The sequence below is a fragment of the Lissotriton helveticus genome, chromosome 5_1, assembly GCF_964261635.1.
Source record: "Lissotriton helveticus chromosome 5_1, aLisHel1.1, whole genome shotgun sequence".
NCBI classification, from domain to species: Eukaryota; Metazoa; Chordata; class Amphibia; order Caudata; family Salamandridae; genus Lissotriton; species Lissotriton helveticus.
Window position 1 is genome coordinate 539,911,643 of NC_136065.1, and position 20,718 is coordinate 539,932,360.

At 41.2% G+C, this 20,718-nt stretch overlaps 1 protein-coding gene across 1 annotated transcript in view; it reads left to right on the plus strand.

Annotated features, from left to right (window-relative positions):
* Positions 1-20,718, plus strand: part of PCDH15 (protocadherin related 15) — a 2,579,312-nt gene that overhangs the window by 2,490,239 nt on the left and 68,355 nt on the right. The window contains exon 32 of the mRNA XM_078642873.1: positions 9,389-9,410. Within this exon, the coding sequence (XP_078498999.1) occupies positions 9,389-9,410 (22 nt within the window). The remainder of the gene's footprint in view (positions 1-9,388; positions 9,411-20,718) is intronic.

Here is a 20,718-nt window from a genome sequence, read left to right on the forward strand (position 1 = left end):
CTGAGATAGGGGCAGACATAAGACTCCCGCAGCCAGCACCCCTCTGTGAGCTGCCACCACCCCCGGCAGCCTGCCTCAATCTGAGAATACGCTGCTAGGGGCTGCTAGGGTCTTATCTGATGCTTTGGCTCAAGCTGGCTCCGCCTCTTCTACTCTGGCACAGTGTACAGCAGGTTTGGAAGGCAGCTCTGGAGTGGGCGAGGCTGAAAAGTATAGCTGACAATGCCCCTTCTTTCATGTAGAGGGGCTGAGGAGAGAGCAGGGACCTTGTAATAATAAAGCAGTGGCTATGCATGTTTCGATTTTAGCTCTGAAGTGGGTGGTCACACCTTCTACCCCCCCAAGCAAGCCATTTTTGTTGCAACAGCATACGGGGTATAAGTATGTGTTGTAATGAATGCAGTATTATGGTGCTTCCAAGACTTTAAGCGGGATGAAAAAATTAGGGAGTCTCTCAAAGGGGCGTGACCAACGTAATTAAGGGCGTGGCTTAAAAACGTATGTTCTGTGCCTTAGCATAGTGTGCCACCCAACTTGTATTTTGCTGTTTCTGTCATTGCATCCAGATATATGATACAACAATTATATCATACCTACAAGTCAGGACTATTGGCTTTGTCAATGGTTGTTAGTTTCATAAGATAAGTAAGCAGCAACTATGGCTTGCATATGATATTAAAAAAGCTTCCACTTAAAGCCCTGGTGACACGATGCCAATGTTGCTGCTCCTGTGTTGCAAAAAGAGAAGGGAAATCCAGAGAGAAAATTACTCTCTTTAAAGGATTTTCCTTCCCCTACAATGCTCTGCCTGGCATGACGCCATACCTTAAGTTCTCCAATAGTGAGAAGTGAGCACGCGCCCCTGGATGTGCCCCCTGGCACTACAGTCCGGAAAACAATCGTCCGCCCGTGGTAGGGCACAAAACAGAGCCCGATAGAGACCCGTTTCGAGGCCCACTATAAAAAACTGCCGGTGCTCAGTACCGGTGAGACCCGGCCCACTTAAAGCCCTGGTTGTTTCCCATCGTGGAATAAAGGAACCCCTTCGGCAGCGAAATAAAATACTCCTTCAAGCTGTATGGAGAAGCAGCTGTGTAATAAATGTGTCCATTTTGGTCAAGGGAATCCCCTCGCCAGCAGTAGTGTTCCTCTTAGAGCCATCGGAAGATTCAGAAGTCCGGCTTTGCACTGTTGGTCTGCTGTGCTGAACAACAACAGGCCTGCTGCTGTCACCAGACTCGGAGACTGCTGTACAACCACATGAAGGGACAATCTACCAGCAGCAGGGGCAGTTTTTTCTCTGAGTGGACAGTAAACACAGAACACTCCACCCAAGCAGTGCAGGGATAACCCGCTGTACATGCAGACGTCCATGTAGTAGAAAGGAACTGTTTTATAAGAGCTCTGACAAAACACTGCCAAACATGCCTATAAAGAATAATAGCAGATGCTGGAGACCAAGCACACGCTATGCTGCTTCTTAATGGTTCTAGTGGTCTTTTTCTGTGAATACATGAGCTCTGTCTGTCTATATACCCAGGCAAGCTGCTTCGTTCCTAAAGCACAGTACCGTACCCAGAGACTGCTTGATTTTTTCGAACAATCCTTCTCGAATTGTTTGAGGATTCCTGTGTTGCCTTACTAACAATGGTGTGCATGTCTCGCAGCTGCAACCTAGAAGCGTAACATTCCGTCCCTTCTTTCCTCACAATGAAACAATAAGAAGGAAAAAGATGAAAGTCTAAAATATCGTAGTGGTATTGGCATTTTGTGTGTGTAGCTGAATAGGAAAGCAATGCAAAAATTAGGTTGAACTGAAACCGTTTACATCCAATACTGCATCTATATGTTCCAAAACGTACTGTTCACTCGCAAGAATAAAAAAATATAGATTTTACACAGGAAAGAATAATTTAGTGGCCTTGCACCTGGACAAATGAAAGGAGAATTTGACAGTGATAATGCTTGTTTTTGTAACCGCTGATTGACGTTTTAAATTTATGACAGTACGGTATTCTATTGATTCAAACTGACACTGGCACATCAGTACTTCAGAATCACTTTCCGTAAGTGTCTACAGACAGATTGTTAGAGCTGACATCCTTGGATTGGTAGTCCCCAAAACCTTTTGCCTTCACTGTCATACTTTGCTGAATTTGCTGGCCAACAACTAATTGGCACATTTAGTTCACATGTTAGTCTCTAGTAAATGATACTCCCTGTACCAAATGCCTCTAAATGTGAGGCTACTAGTGAGCAGCAGCACTCATTGTGCCACCCACTAAAGTGGCATTGTAAAACATGTTTCAGGCCTGATACTGCAGCCTGTAGTGCAGTTTTAAGCTGTCATTTCAACTTGGCGAAATAAACCTTTTGCCAGGCTTAACCCTTCCTTTCTATAAGTCATCCCTAAGATAGGCCATAACCACTCACTGAACAGGGTGCATAATATTTTTTTAAAAAGTACGGCATGTGGATTTATGTTTTAAATGTCCTGGCATTGAAAACTCCGAAAGTTGTTGTACACTGTTACAGTTATCCCTCCAATTGCTACCACTGAGTTATCTTATTACACTTAATATGTGTTAATTTCAGATTGGGAGCAGATAGAGAAATTATGTTTACACTCAACTGAGTTTTAATTCATCTTTAATTGTAGAGTCAGACTTTAAGTTACAATATTGAAAATGCCACTTTCAGAAAGTTTACATTTGGCTGCCCAACCCAGGTTTGCTTTTCTGCCAGTGTCCTGGGTCCTGTGACTGTAAATGGTTCTGCTGCTTGTGGGCTGTGTATTGCTTCAAGATATTGAAACAAAAGAGACATATGTGTTAAGGGGGATGGCCTTCCTGACAGGATGGCTAGGGAGGAGCTGTTTCCTGCCATGATTACATTTCAAAGGGATCCTGACAGCAGCCCACACAAAGGAACCTGACATAAGGCCTGCCCTTGCATTTGTCACTCTGGACAGTTTGGAGCCAGGACCAGGGGACAAACTGACCAGAACCAATTTGGCAGGGTAGGTAAGTGAATTACCCCACACAAAGGCTGGCACCAGATATAAAAGTTTGATATTCGGGGACCTCTTATCAGAGTACTCTGGACCTGTGGAAGATTCAGAAGAAGGACTGCACTGCTATCTGAGGAAGAAGGACTGCCCTGCTGATTGAAGAAGGATTAGTCTTGCCTGGTTTTTGCTGTTGTGATTCCTGATCCCCAAGATCTGCCCCCGAGGTCCCAGGCCTTCGACAATAATCAGTAATGACACCTCCTGTAGAAAAGGTGAAGTTACAGAAGTTTTGCCCTCCTCTTGCCCATTAAGTGACTTTTACGTGCTGAGAATTGATCGCCTGTGACGACTGCCAAAGGGAAGTTCCATTGGGGAACTGCTCTTAGCGCCAACGGAAACCATTTGCGTCAACCAACAATGCAAGACCTGCACTTTGTGCCACCGGCGACTGCTGTCGACAATCAACCAACAAGACGCTCCAGCGACAACCAGCTCTTCATACTACAGCGACGACCAGCCAAAACGTGTGCGACCACCAATGTAGACAGCATCCTTTGAGACGGACATAAGAAGGTAAATCTTCAGCAGGACCAACCTGGTCCCTGTATTCAACCAGTGGTCGACTGCGGTAGGCCTTACCTTCTGACTTACCTCTGGTAAAGTGTGACCAAATAACCTTGGGTACCGCTTGTTTTGGTATCAAATGTGGGTTGTGTGTGTTTTCACTTTATTACTGATTGTGCGCTGCATCAATAAATTCTTTACACATTGCCTTAAGTTAAGCCTGACTGTGTTTGTGCCAGGCTACTAGATGGTTAAGCACAGGCTAATTTAGTGACTTTTGTGGTTCATACTGACAAGGACAAGGACTGTGTTTAAAATTTGAGTGAGGCTTCCACATCTCTCAAATAATAACCCTGTTTCTTACACAGATGCATTAGTCCATGGTTGCACCTTTGCCTCCTAATGGCAAATTAAAAATAATAACTGCTAAGGGTACTTATAAACAGACTCTACAATGCATATCAATGCATCATAAGTATGAGAGTAGACTCGAAGACTGAAAAAGTTTATACTCTTACAAAATGGCACTAAAAAGATTGTGGGCAATTTTCACCTCTATCACCTTCCAGAGAGAAGCATCAAGCATTGGAAATCTCAAAGATCTGCCTATTTCTGTATACTGTCAGCAATATCACTAATGGCCCCATCATGAGTCAAGAGGAGCGGGTTCCTTGGAGGGAACCTACCCCCAACTACATCTTCCACCTGCTGCATGAATGCACTCCTTAAAACCAAATGTGTTTCCACTGACATTTTCAACTTGCTCAAAGCAGTTGTAAAATGCTAGCAGGAAAGGCCCTGAAATCTGGAACTGAATGCTGTATTAGACACAGCAAATGCAGGTACTGCATGGTTTTCCATATTATGCAGCCGAAAACCCATGATGCCTGGCAACAAGGAGGGTTAGAAAGGGTAGAATTGCTAACTCAGCCAGGGTCAGTTTGGGAAATGAGCACATGTGGCAATGTTGCTCAAACCAGCCGTATCCCTTTATCTCTACACATAATCTCTCTCTTTCCACCCATCATTCTCTTGCTCTACTTCGCTCCTCTCTCTCTTCTCCCTCTCTGATTGTTTTCTGTCTATCTACCCCTTCCTCAGTCTTAGACCTGGCATCATTTGGCGTGGTTTCCCCTGATGATTTTGGCTTCCCACCTCCTGTTTGTACATTTGTAGTTGTTTTTAATATAATTGAATCTTTTTTTTGTAATGTTAGTGTTGTAGCGGGTTGTGGTGTTTGTAGGCGTACAGGGTGGGAAGTAAATTAATTGTAATACATTCATAATATTATTTTCATTATTATTAATTATTTAATTGATAAATAATTATGTTAAATGTGTAAAAAAAGTAATGTTTAAGGTGTGAGTTGTGGGATTTGAAGGGGTACAGGGTGGGAGCTAAATTAAATATAAATCATTTATAATTAATTTTAAATGTTGTTAATTAAGAATTGATAATTTGTAAATTGTGTAAATATTTTTTCAATTAGATTTCTGGTGTGGGCTGTTGTGTTTGTAGGGGTGTTTGTAGGGTCAAATGGGGGAAGTTAAATAATTATAATTAATTATTAGAGATTTATTATTAATTGTATAATTGGTAAATAATTTTGAAAATTGTATAAATATTATATTTTTTATATATATTCTAGTTACTTAAAAATATCATTATTGCTAATTTTTACTTTGTTATTCATTATTGAATTGATAATTGTGTTAATTGTGAAATTATATTTGTTAATTTATATTTTAATTGTGCGTTCATTTGCAGAGGAATAGTGTGGGAAGTTATTAAAGTAATCATAAATTAAAAAATAGTACTCTCTCTCCTCTGTTGCAATGACCTGAGTGGGAATAGTACATTTTACCCCTCCTGAGCCCAACCCTTTCCCTACTGTTGAACAAACTGGATTGGAAATAATACATTTTAGCCCTCCTGAGTCCAACGCTTTCCCGACTGTAGCACAGACTGTAAATGTTATCTCTCCTGAGTTTAAACATTGTTCTACTATTGTACAAATTGGAGTGAGAATTATATATTTATTATTTATTTAGCTTAAGTTTTTATTAATATTATTTAAATATATATTATTAAGTGTTTGTGTATTTAATTCTGTGTTTTTATATATATAAATGTGTGTAAATTTTAGACATTTTAGTCACTTTTTTATATATATCGTTTAATTTCAATGTATAATTAATTGAGAATATTTTTTTTAAAATTGCAGTTCATTTTTTGAACTTTTTTATGTGATATATATATATATATATATATATATATATATATATATATATATATATATATATATATTTACATATACATACAATTGTTATATTGGTAACTTTAAAAACAAATATAAAATTATAATATAAGTTCAAATAACTATTTTTTATAAAACAGTTTTATTTTACCTATATGTCTATATAAACATACACACTTACTTTGATATATATGTGTGTATTTGTTGACATTAGTAAATATTTATATATCTTAACATATTTAATTTACAATATTTTAATGTTATATGTTAAAATAAAAACGTTTGCTCATATAAACTACATATACAGTATAAACTATATTTTTGTCTATTTTTTTATATTCGTGTAAAACAATTTTTATTTCAATATTTTTGTACTTACCATTATATGTATTTTAAAACAATATTTTTGTTATCGCTATTTTTGACACAATACTTCTAAGTCACATTATTATTAGTTTTGATTATATGTTAGACAAATACTTTTAAACAGCTACAGCCTCCAGTGGGAACCCCTGGCCCGCAGCTTACACCTCGATTTCTTCAGGAGGTACAATAATCTTACATTAATTTGGTCAAGTGTTTTATTTCAGCACACTGAATACTTCTTCATTACTCATACACACATAATCAATGTTGTATTAGGAGTTCTGCACTGACCATTTTAGCATGTGATAAAATAATTTTAGAGCTGCATTAACTACATTAGGCTTAGGGCTTGATTATGATACCCATGGTCTGACCACCACCATCCCTGAGGTCCCACAGTCCGATTACAATCCGGGTGGTGAGACCACCGCAAATTCTACCGCCACCGCCGGGATCTCTGATTGCGCCTTGGCAGCGGTAGCCAAAGCTGCGGCAAGCGGCGACCCGCACGGCTAAGCACTTTGGGTGGTGGGACAGGACACGGCAGGGGGAAGCAGACAGACGGCGGAATAGGTATTATTATTTATTTATTTAATTATACCTATTCTGTCGTCTGTTGGCTTCTCCCCACCCACACTGCCCTGCCCCACCACACCTTGTTTACCTGTGCTGGACGCCGCTGTCTGTGGCCTATGACAGCGGTGCCCATGCTGTCACTTTCATCCAAAATGCGATTTGCTTACATGGCATGGATCCTGCAATGAAAAAGGTTGGAGGGACAGCAAGATAGGGTGCTCAAACAGGGCCTCCAGACGTTATAGTCCATTTCATAATTTGACGGAGGGCACATGTTGTTGCATGCCAATCAACTTAAGTTAAATCCAGACAAAACGGAGTTGATCCTTACTGGTGGTCTGACAAATCCGTGGAATTCCAACTTCTATTAGGGAGCCCTCCACTCCCAATTAGCTCAGTAAAAAACTTGGGAATCGTGATCAGTAATATCTAACCATGAAGGCCCAGATCAGTTCAGTGGTCTCTGTGTGTTTTTTCCATCTCTGAAGAATTCAGAAAATTAGCAGGTACATTTCCACCGCAGTCTTGACCCAAGTGGTTCTTGCCATGGTCATTTCCTGCATCGATTACGCAAATTCCCTGTATGCTGGTATACCGGTTTACCAGCTACACCAGTTGCAATTGGTCAGGAATCAGGCAGCAAGGCTTATCTTCGGTCAGCCCAAACATCGTCATGTGAGACCATTGCTGAAAAGCCTTCATTGGCCTCCTTTACCTCAACACTGCCTATTCAAGTTAGGCTGTACCATCTTTAAGGCCCTTTCAGGACGTGGTCCCACCTTTATCGGCTCAAATATACATCGGTACATTCCCTCTCGCGACCTATGTTCCTCAAACAAGAACGTAAAAAACATGGAGGTCTTAGATACACGACCTTGGGTCCTCAGATAGGGAATGCTCTCCTGTTTCATCTGCTCGCCACTGACTCTCTAAATTCAGAACACTATTCAAGACCTGGCTATTTACCCAGGCTTACAATTGAGACTCATTCACTATTTTACAACTGCAGCCATCCTCCTTCAGCGCCAAGAAACCGCCTGGTGAACGTGCGCTCTACAAATCACCTTTAACATAACATAACATAACATAACATAACACAGTCCACCCGACGGGCACAAGGTGCAGTACTGCTGCAGCTTGTCTTGCAGGCTCTCTCTATGGGAAGCAGCATGCCACCACTGTAACACCGCTGCACCGCCAGGCCAGGATTACTGTTGTAAGACATCGGGCAAGAATGCTGACGGTTGGTGTACTTGCTCGGACCGCCATTGCAGCGGTCCGGCGGGAAGAACACCATAGTCGTACGTAACCTAAGTATGAAATTAAGTGTCCTTATTTTACATTTATTGCAAACAAATTTCAGAGTGGCAGGCCACTGATTTTCAGAAATTCGCTCAATAGACCCGTCATTGCCGCACTCAGAGGAACAACTTGACTTTGACCATAGGTGAAAAGAATGAAGCTGAAAATTAAACAGGACCTGTGAAAATTATTAAAATGTCCATGTGTATTCTAAATATCGGCATCCATCAATAAAATAACTGGTATCAGAATCGGAAGGAACTGCAGGACCAGGTGGCATAGATTTCCAATGCTGCATTAACCTTTGCACCAACAGATCGATGCATCTCAGGATTTTGCATAATCACTTTGTAGAAAAGCAAAAATGCACGGTTCACCCGGGACAAGTGATGTCACAAAATGCCCTTATCACACTGAACATGTACAGCCTAGCCCCCAGAAACGGCAGAGTGTGCCGGAACAATCATGAATGAAACGGACTACAGTACTCCGTTTCATAATTAACCTGTATATCACACGTCAGTCAACTCAGAGTTCTGCAGCTGTATGAAGGGTGTGCTTCTGCTCAGAGTTCTTATATGATGTTTTTTGCCCATTAAGTTATCCTAGAGTTGCTTTATCGTATATACTAACATTTTTTTTTATAGCGGGTTGTTATAATTCACCGACCTTGCGCCTGCACGGGGGCGTGTTTACGCAGATGTGTGTGCTGGTGTGCAAGTGCATGTGGGAATACATGTTACAGTGTAGTACAGCAGCTGAAGTATGCGCGTGCATAAGTGTTTGTGTATGTGAGTGCCTCGATTTCTTCACATGTGCATACAGTTACAGAGCTCAAGTGCGCTCGATTCAGTGGCAGGTGAGGGTATTAGAATGTGTCATAAAATTTGAGCAGAGTTGGAGGGAAAATCAAAAGGCAACAATTCACATCATAAAAGGTTGCAGGATATTTTCATGACCTTTCTGTTCGATAGATGCAAAATGTCAACCAGGGCTTGTACTTTGAATGTTCTCTGCCCGTTTTCTTAGTAGACCAACATGATATTCAATCTAGATGCAAGGATTACCCAGTTTTGCATAGCAAAGCTTTCCATCACAATGTTTTAATGTAATCTACTTTAAGAAATGTGTCTGTGATTATGTACATGGTTAGCAAAAAATGAAAATGTAAAGAGATGTATTTAAAACAGCTGAACACAATTGTAAGCTATACAAACATTTTCTAAAACTTTGTATATGAATCATTAAAAAGAAGTATATCTAATATAGTTGTTTAAAAGAAGTATATTTATTTTTCATTTTTTATATTGCAGGCGCGGCTATACACGGCAAGAGGTAAGCCTTTCATTAGATGATATTAAATAACAATAACCTTAAAAAGTTCGATATGGTGTACTTTTATTGTAGGATTTGATTACTAACCCATGACCAGACTATCTTTTTCATCATGTGCTTACTGGTGGCGGCATAGGCGAATAGTAGCTTCCATTCATAAGGTAGCAAAACTTTTTTGAAAGTGTAATGCCATGGTGAGATGCATCTCCCTCTCAACATGAATGTCAGAGCTGTGTGCATGTTTAAGCATCATGCCGTCTTAGTCACATGGGGCCTGTGTCAGACAAGTCAGTTTAAATCCTCAGACACAGCATTACAACGAGGACAGGGTGTCAATTTACAGTTTCTGGAAATTCGCAGAAACGTTCAGATGTATGCCCGGAATTGTATAGGGGCAGATGTAACAAGATACCCATTTGCGATTCTCAAATAGCGATTTTTTGAGAATCGCTATTTGAGAATTGCAAAATGGTATGTATCTAGAAATTCGCTATTTTTTAGCGATTTCTTAAAATTCCTTAATTGCGATTAGCAAATTGCTAATCGCAATTAAGGATTAATTTCCCATTCAGTTCTATGGGCCAGGAGGCCCATAGGAAGGAATGGGAAGTTATTCTCAATTTGCGATTCGCAATTTGCTAATCGCAAATTGAGAATAATTTCAAGGGTGCAAGGGTGTCTTAAGGACACCTTGCTGCACCCCTGAAATTTACATGTGTGCACATATGGTGCACATATGTATGAGCGCCACATGGCACCTTTACAAATGCCAAAAAATGCATTTGTAAAAGAATTCGCAAATTACCACCAACTACAAGTTGGTGGTAATTTGCGATTTCTTAGTGTAAATTCGCAATACTTAATTGCTTCATACATAGCATTTAAGGAATCACAATTTGAGAGTCCTTAAATGCTTACGCAATATTAAGGAATCGCAAAATTTGCGATTCCTTAATATTGCAATTGTTTTTACATGATACATTCCATTTTGAGTTTTTTTTGTCGCAAACGCAGCATTTGCGGAAAAAAAATGCTTTGATACATCTGCCCCTCAGTAACAAGTTTGAAGGCGTATTCTTGGAATAATTATGTGAATTAGCAGTTCAGACTCTACTGGGACACTTTTACCTGCACAATTGCAGATAGTTCACTATTGTGTACTTAGTAAATGTCAGTGCACAAAGAAGTCTGTGGAAGAATCCTTTCACTTTCATCCCCAGCAATTTAGGCAGGTGCGTCTCCCGTTCCATCCTCGAAAGGGTTTTTACTCTTGAGCTTGTCTGGAGACAGTTTCCAACCCTTTCCAGTCTGAATCAGTGGGGGAAAGGTTTGTGACTGCCCCAACGTTTTCAAGTCATCCCCGAGCTGGAATGGCATATCCCTGCCTCTAAATGGAATTTACTAATGCATATTACTCGACTGTGTACTAATGTTTACTAGATGGAAATGCGAGTCAAATGTCATCTTTTGTAAAAATACATTTCATTAATTTGTGTCTGTTAAACTTATATGCAGAAATGTACTATAGTGTGAATTTAACTCGCTTCCTCATAAAAAATGTGCTTATTTGAATTAAAATTCAACTGTTACATGGTTGATTGCTAAAATAGTTTAATTAGTTCAACCATCCCAAAACTCAACTTTTATTGCGAATCAGTCAACCAGTCTTATTGATTTGTCTATAAACCATACAAAAGCATTTATTGAGAGAAAGCATTATACAAGATGAGCATAAAATAAAAACACACTCTTCAATTGCATGGAGCAGCGGAGAGGTACATTCACTTAAAGGCTGGTTCCCGAGAGGCCAGTCTTTGAGACCATACATAAGATGATTATAGGTAAATAGCAGCTGAGTCAGATCTATAGCATAATTCCAGCTCATCCGTGTGTCTCTTTATGTTATAGACCTTAAACAGGGTGAGTAAAAATGGCCTGCGTTGCTGATTTTTTCACAGAAGTAAATAAGCTGTACATTTGTTTTGAATCCACCCTTCTTGCAGTCACTGTTACTTTACATGTCTTCATTAGGTTTACATTTTAGCATGTATGGATTACAACCCTACCTTGCAGTGCATGCAGTAAATAATTTTTTCATTTACAGGTACTCCGCCCTGATGACCAGTAAGTTTGATGGTCCCACCGCTCACACAGCACACTTTAGGGTGTGTGCTGTTATTTACACAATAGTGGCACCTATTTTTGCCACTCACTCATTTTTGTTCCTGAAGAAAGCCTCAATAACAATACAGAAGGCTGAAACTAGTAGACCTCCTTTTTAAGGGGATACAGAGGTACATTACAATACCTCACAGAGATCCCCCTAAAACAATTTTTACCCATATCCCAGGACCGTTCAATTAAGACTTATCAAGGGTGATTCCTAGAGATTTTTAATCATATATTCACACTGCACATAGCACTTCACCACTTTCTCATTTCCAACCTGCTCCGCTGTAACTCAGGCATTGAAGCAGAGCTGGATTTTATTAGGTGATCCAGCTGTGCCCCGATTATGAAGCATGCCACCTACCAGGTAGGTGGGTGAGGGGGTTCCAAAAAAACAACTGCTGTTGTTTGCGCTCCTTTTCTGTCTAAGTTTGGGCAAAGATTCACGTGCCCTAAACCTGCAAAAGGACTTGTCCACTTTGTTTATTGGCATTTTAGCATGCATACATATACGGACACGGTCCCCGATCTAAATCTTAAGTACAATGTGCAGCGTATCCAAGATGAGATATCACCTAAATAACCTTTGACCCCATGTGTTGTCTTCAATGCAAGTACCCTACCAATACCGGCCTGGCTGGAGGACATTTTAGCAGCTTTTCTAGTCTATCTGACTGGAGCTTTTTATTTTTATTTTTTATCACTTGTCGGTTTAGGGCCTTCACCACCTAGTAAATTCTCTGCACATATTGGTGTTTCCAATGTTCATTACATTCTGGATCTACCTCATGTAAATTCCAGCGTGTGAATTCATGTGGAGCCTAGTGCTCACAGGGCTCAGTGTGATTGTTTAAGAGATGTGATTCATGCACAGTTTAGGCCTTTGTTGGATCGGTGGGGTACCTAGGTCTAAGCGCAAGAGGTATGTCAGACAGTGGTTTTTGATTTTGCGGAAAGTGTCACTATTAATATATCCCCACAGTTCTGCACCATATTTAACAGTGGTAATTGCTTTTGCTCTGTTCACTTGTATGATTCTACTCAAACTGTTTGCATTGCTTGCATCTTAAACAAGCATTGGCATAGCCAAAAGGTCTCATCTTTGGGGCTTTATAAGTGTGTAGCTAGAGCTATTGGTTTTGCCAATGTTTGTTAGCTAAGTTGGCGTGTTCAAACCTCACAGGATATAGAATGCCTCGCAGAGCAGCACATGCTCTCTGACTCTAGACGCCGCAGTTTTTTCATCCCACTTAAAGTCCGTCAGTTTATTTACAAACACAGACAGGTCATGTATCAACTTAAAACTAAGTGCACAGTCCTGCCACTTCAAAAAAACAATACTGTAAGATCAGGGAGAGGCACTTTTATAGCTTATTTGACATGCAGGAGGGTCGCTTTTTGAAAGGACAAAGTGAATGTCAACTGACAGCATAGAACACCAATCTGAAAGTGGTCTCCATTTTTTGCTAACAGGAAACAAATGCTGCGGTAGATAGAACTATCTGCCCATAATCCCACGGCTGAGTAGGAAAGCCGGGATTATGAAAACTGAGGACTCTCAATTTAGACAGCGCAGGTTGGCCAATAAACTACACAACCACCGAGTATACACCAACCCTGTCTGTGGGATAGCAGGAGCAAGGGCATGTATGTGCCATCAAGCAGAAAAAACTCTCTCTTTTGGCAAAATGCCAATCACCAGCCCTTTAGGAGCTAGGAGTTACTAAACATTAGCAGCACCGTGATACAGGTTACATCTGCTTAAAGATGAACCTTAAACAACTTTGCACATCTAGGTTGGAGATTAAAACTTATATATGTGAGTAACACCAACTGCTAACGTATTTTGATGGCACATTTGTGATGTAGAAGGGATCTGTAAAGGTATTCACACCTGGACCTACTGAAGCTTGGCTGCTCGCACCGTTTGGGGGAGCGTTTAGGGCTTCCCCCCACTCAGCAATAGAATCAGAGCAATATGATGGATTCCAGATTGGAGGAGTTAACACTGTAGCACACAGCAAGTACCCTGTGTGTGGTGGCACGCCTGCCTCATATGCAACGGCATCACTGCAGCAGCAGGGCCTACAACCGACAGCAGAGCAGTGCTGCACATCATGACCGTACACTACACACTGTAAAGTAATTTAATGCTTAATACCACATACCATGCAGGCAGATGTGCTAGAAATGTTCTTTCTCAAGGAAATAACTGCTCAGACTAAGTCCTCCGGAGACCCACACGCTTTAGTAAAGCCTGCTTATAAAAGCATTGGTAAGCCCCATTGAAACAAGACCAACACCCAAATAAATGTTTTACTGGCTCAAAACTGCATTCTGTCTCTGTTTCAAAGACATAACTCGGCTGCCATGGTGCTCCGGACTCTGCCTGATCCCACCAGTAGGTTAGGTAACAGTCCTACAGCCAGCAGTGTTAGCCGAATTGTGGTTACTGGGCAAGTTTAACACAAGAATTTTGCAAACGTATCTGTTTTTCGCTGGTAGATTTGGCTAGGTTTACCTTGTGATGTGTCACAGTTCAATCTCGTCTCTGCTTATGCAAAGTTCTTCTGAAACATTCAGAGATATTTTTCACTCTAATCATTTTTTCTACAATTTACCTTTTGCAGAATTGTTTTTGGTACTAATCAAAAATGTATAGAGAGTTGCAAACAAATTGTTTTTTTAACACAATTTTCGTCTATACATTGCAAAGTGTAAAACTGTGCAGCCTTCGAAGAGCTTTCCATTACATTTTGTGAAAGTAAAAAAAACAAAAACGCAGGCACCCCTTGTAAGCACAGCTTTAGGGACCTGTAAGACTGCACAACAACTATCCGTTAATGGCAACGCCATATGTTACAGGAGTATGCAGACATGAGTAACACAGCCAGTGGCAATGGCAGTGAGGGGTGCAAGCCCTGTACTTCTGTCTGTAACAGCTTGTGGACTATTTAAAAACACTTGCCACCCGAGTAAGAACTATGAGCTCAGCTCCCCCCCCCCCACACACCCACACAAGTGCAAGTGCGGAAGGACTGTGTAGTATAATACTACAGACTGCTGGCGATGTTGACAATAAACAAGATTGTGCTGCCTCCAACAACAGGTTATATTTAACAGTCAAGTGTATAAAAAACGTTTTTTACCCCCAGTATTGTGTCTCTAAAATCGCTAATGTTTATTTCTTTGTTTAGGAGTTTTATGAAGCTCTAGCATGTCACCAAAAGCCCACTTGAGAGCATTTTGAGAGCAAGAAAAAGCAAGGAACTGTAAGGATCACAGGAGGATATTAAATATATCCAATTCACTGTCATTAAACAACAAAGTGAAACCGATCGCTCTAATTACCCGACGACGACGCCCACAGCAGCTGTTTTGAAGCACACTCGTGCGTGAGCCTGCAGATTGCTCATTTTGGAAGCACATACTCATGTTTGTGGCGCGCCCCTGTTCGCTCCCGAAAGGTGTATGCCCCCACAAGCATGAGTATGTGCTTCTAAAAAGTGCAGAGCGACTGCTAAAGGTCTCCTAAGCAGCGCATGCACTGGCGTAGGCTGGACCTAAAAATGCTTGGGGTAAAATGAAAACAATGTTGACGGGGGGGGGTATTTTGGGGTGTCAAAATGAGTCACACATTCCAAGCAGGAAGGTTTGTTGGGTGAGGAAAGAAAACAACTCCATTCCTTGTTTCCAGAATTAGTCTGTAAGACAAAGAAGGCAGCATGGTATCAGCAGACTATTGCCAAAAACCAACAGGATGACAATATACATTCCAAATTATCATAGCAACTCGGAAAAGGTGATAGTCTTATTTGGACAAAGAAGCAAAACTTTAGCATGTGGCCAATACTTGGAAGTGTAACACATATCCAAAATGGCAGCTCAACAAATGTTCAACACATTCAAGTAGTCACATCAGTCAATTTTTTCTGCCCCAGTTCAGCTGTAAATCAATTCCAAGAGGGGATCCAGATGAATGGGCCATGGTACAACTCCACAGCCAAGAGTCAGTGATACAATCCTAATCCAATAGCTTGGCATTCAAAGACTAATTTCAAGTCCAGCCACACAACCAAATCCAAGAAGAACAGATTTCAATAACTAATTCAGTCCAGTCCAATCAAGATACATCTCAGAACAGTCAGATGATCCACTTTACAAGTGACTTCAGTCCGGATGAGTAAATCATTCCAAGAGAAACAAACCCAGCAGTGCAAATTACTTCAAAGATGATCAGTTCTAACAGAGAAACCAGCCTGTCAATTCCCCTCCAGCTGCAACCTCATTCCTGTCATGTGACCACATCCAGAGGCTGCTCTCACACTAACTCAGCAGGGAACATTTTAACAGTAAACTCAATACAAAAACTCACAAAAATATACAACTGACGAATTCACAGGGTTAAGAAATTAACACCAATCAATGGGCAATAATATGACATTGCAATGCCCTAACACCAATTTCATTTAACTTTGGATACATAAAAAACAAAATCCACTGGTGGTGCTATGCTTAGGAGCGGTTTGCCTTTATTGTGCTGAAGTGGTATGAACTACAGTTTATGATAAACAGCTCTACAGGTGAGTGGTATATCAAATATATGTATTAAACATTCAAATACATACAATGAATCTGGTTTTAGGACATTACTTGGATATTTTAGCATTTCATTGTCCGGCATGGAGAGTTCATTTGAAATTACATCTTTTTCCATAATGCATTCTGTATTACAAAGCAACAGCAAAAAATAACAAGCTCCCTACCAAGTTTCAGTAACAAACAAGTGGAAAAGAGCGTACAGACAGGGTCCCCACCTGAAAAAATTCTGCCTCCAATTGCCTCCGACAAGGAGACGCACCAAATGAGTATACACAGGGCAAGAGACATCAACAGCCTCACCAGGCAGAACGGTGCTATTCAAAGGTACACACCAAACAACAACATCCCTCGGCCGAGTCTCTTGGGAGGATCAAAAGAGGCCCCAACAATCTCTGTGCCACAACCACGAGAATGACATCATAGCGCACATATAGACAATCAGACAGAATACTTAAACTACAGCCATAACTCTGGAGCACTCAAAGCAAACCTTCCTGATCATGGGCTCCTTCAAGATAGCGCAAACTATAAAACAAGAAGGCCACTCCAAAATCTCAAACCTATTGCCCACAGAGTGACCATCAATCACAGCACAGAGTCACAAGACTAGCCCAAAGCAACGGCCGAAGGGTCAAGCATCATAATATTCCACCCTCAATACAAATCTAGCGGCCGTATGGACACACTGAACAGAGGGAATAATCCTAGGGCTTCTACATTCCATTACACCTCTCGTAAACATTGAAACCTTTGACTTACAGTCAGTGGAATTTCTACCACCTACCAATACCCAGAGTACAGAGGCAGATCAACCTGGCGAACCGCAGAGGTTGCAGGCAGAATCCTCCGGGAAAGGGAAAGCTTCATAAACTGGGGTATATGCCTGGATTCTATCCCCAAACCCTTATACCCAGGTCCCTTCCTTAATGTAGAAGTAATAAACTCAAGTCGGACGACTTTTTCTGTCTTGAAAGGAGCAAGAAGTAGTACACCAGGCACTACAATCGAAGCAAACTTGGAAATTGCACTGCAACCGACTCAAGGTCCCTCAGACTCACAGTTCACTTTATTGTCCAACAAGAGGACTGACATTCATCGGCAAATAGCACCGGCATGTTCACTATGACTGGCAACTGTTCAGCACAGCCTTCACAGACAGAACGCAACGGTATTGCCATTTGTGTCTGGAACATTAATGGCCTAGCCTCAAAAATGTATGATTATCTGACTACCTTTGACATTATCTTGCTTCACGAAACTTGGGACGATAAGCCTCTAGACCTGCAAGGCTACGCCAACTACTCATTGCCCGGTACAAAGAAACAATGGTGCTAGACTAACGTGGCAAGAATTTAAAGTCGTAGTATTGAATGGCTAAAGATATATATATCCAAAAAGGAACATACAGCGTTATAGGCAATAGAAAAATGAGTAATCCTCAAGGCCACTATGATAATGATTGATAACACATTTTTATTATACAATAATATTAGTAATTATTCCAAACAAACCACACAAGTATTCAGAAAAAGTTATTTCCACATGGTTATCATCAGAAAAGAAGGGATGTGTGAAAGATCAGTGTTCATGTGAGAGAGAGTAGAAAAGAAAAAGAAAAAGCAATTATTATTTACTATAAGATATTCAAATAACTTCCAGCATATGAGATCCATTACATGTAGAAAAGGTCTCTCATCAAAATTCAGGCCTACCCCTATATGCACAGTTAGAGATAGTACATTTTGTTAGACTGTCGTTTTCACAGTGTAACCTCATATGTGTTTCAAGTGTAGGGGGTCAGGTATAGGGTGTCGGACTACTTTGGTGGGTTAGTGCCAAATACGGTGCACTAACCCACCAAACATAGCAATGAACTTACTTAGGGGCCTAGAATACCTAAATATGAGAGCCCTGAATGGACAGTTGTAAAAACCACCAGCAGCTAAATACCACTCAACTGTTGCATCATCACACCTAGACTTCACTTTTACAACATTGTCCCTGTTTAGTAAAGTAGTCACCTTCAAGATCGATAACAGTAATTTTAGTGACCACCTCCCACAAGAGTTGAATCTTCTAACAAGAACCTGCCAAATCCCAGAAACTAGCAACTCCATCTTGCCGGAAGAAACAAGCAACCTAAGAAGAATAAGATGCAACTCCAACAACATTGACAAAATAGCAGCAGAGGCACAAGCTCTTTATAATCAAGTTCAAGCCAATTCAACCCATCCAATTGAAAGCTGGGAATCACTTACCAAATCTATAGGAGACAAATATTCACCATGCAACGTTCAGAAACAGGGGAAAATGTCAGCTGCTTCATTTGATGCACAAAACAGCCCTGTCTCCAAAAAACTAAAACAAACTATAAATCAAACTTTTAAGCGACTGTGGAAATCCCCAAACAATCGGAAACTGCAAGGCACACTCCATGAGTTAAAGACATCTCTAAAAAGAAGGAGATGGGAGAAGAAAAGTGCAAAAGACAATGAACTCTGGGCGAAACTTATGTTTGACGCAATTCAGAAAAATAGTGCTAAATTCTGGAAAACGGTCAACAAATTGCAGCACCCCAATCATCAAGGTATTAGCTCCAATATCACCGAAGCTACCTGTGTAGACTACTTAACTAAACATTTCAATGACCAAGAACCTGAAATAACAGTCCCCCCGGGCCTCTTGTGTCACGCAGTCACAAAAAATACCATTCGGGAGGGTAGAAACCAAAAGCACTAATGTGACGTGGGTACTGAACCACCGATCCTGTCACAGCCAGAGGTAGCTCCTCCGCCAAGCCACGACAACAAAAATTTTTTAGAAGACCTGCAAAAAGAACTCTTGGTCGATGATATACGTAAATAAATTTCCAGAGGCAGACGGGCAGGAGCTCCGGGCCCGAACGGTATACCACTTTTGCTATATAAGCAGGACGCAGACTTCTGGAGCAATGCACTAGTCTCAGTAATAGGACATGCTATAAGAACAACAGAAATTCCAGAGTCATGGCGAGGCTCCATCATCAATCCCATATTCAAGCAAGGGGCGAGATCCGACCCAAACAACTATTGCTTGATAGCCTTGATTGACACAGTATTGTCCTTAAAGACCTGGGACCTCATTTATGAGAAGAGACGCATCTCTGCATGAAAGCAGCGATGCGTCACTTCTCAGTGCTCCCTCCTTGCGACATGATTGATGCGTCATATTTACTGTATGGCGCATCATGTCGCAAGGAGTCACAGATACGTCAGTATTTCTGACGTATCTGTATGGCACAAAAGTGGCGCATTGCTGGAGTGTGTCACAAAAGTGACGCAACTCCAGCAATGTGTCCTTTCACATGGGGCAAGCCCACAAAAAGTTACGCACCGGCGGCGTAAAAGTGATGCATAGCCTCATAAATAAGGCCCCTGGTCGCTTGATCTACAAGAAGCAGTATAATATCAATGACCCAAACGGGTTTCCGTCAAGCGCAAGGAACTACAACAAACATCATGGCCTTAACCATGCTTATGGACGCAGTGAGGCAAGGTAAACATCCCCTGTACCTTTGCTTCATTGACTACACCGCGGCCTTCAACCACGTAGACTGCTCCAAACTTTGGTTAAAGCTGAAAGAATGGGGGATTCCATTAACCCTCCTAGATCAACACATTCAGGTGCATACCAACACATGGATCAGAATTAAATTAGGCGCTGGAAGGCACCTCTCAAGAAATATTATTACAAGGAAGGGCTTAAAGCAAGGATGCGCCTTGGCCCCTTTGCTCTTCAGCCTCTTCCTGGCCGACCTGCCGGTAGAACTGGATGCTTGCTCCTCACACTCCCCGAAGCTAGGCGCCATGGTATTGACAAACTTACTTTACGCTGACAACCTAGTGCTGATCATTAGAACTCCGATAGGACTTTAGCACCTTTTAGATGCCACCCACAACTTCTCACATCGGAATGCATTCAAAATAAATTTAAAAAAATCTAAAGTTATTAGTTTAAACCACCGCAAAAAGACAAATCCCAGTTGGTACATGGAAGGTAAACGCCTGGACCAAGTAACTACCTATAAATATTTGGGCGTACTCCTAGATAAAAACAACTCCTTCAAACCACAACTTGAATCTCTACGAAGGAAGGGAGTAATGACGTGCATCGCATTAAAGCCCCTGAAGAAATTGCTGCTGGACTTAACTCTTGACCCCCTCTTAAAGGTCATTCGTGCAAAATTACAACCAGTAATCACCAAAGGGAGCAAATCCATGACAGGAAGAGATGCTGCTACCCTCGACTGTATAATCGCAACCTCCTACCGGGCGATATTTCAGCTTCCCATATATGTTTCGCCAGCACATATAAGGCTGGAATTTGGAATCCAGAAACAGGAAATAGTAATGCAGGGAACTTTCTTAAAGAGTTGGCACAAAATCAGAGCTGGTGAGAGAGGGACCTTGAATAACCAACTTTGGCTAGAGCTGACCCGCACTGGAAAATTACCAGTTAATGTCTACCTACAGCATTCTCCGCAGGCCCTTGGCCTGAA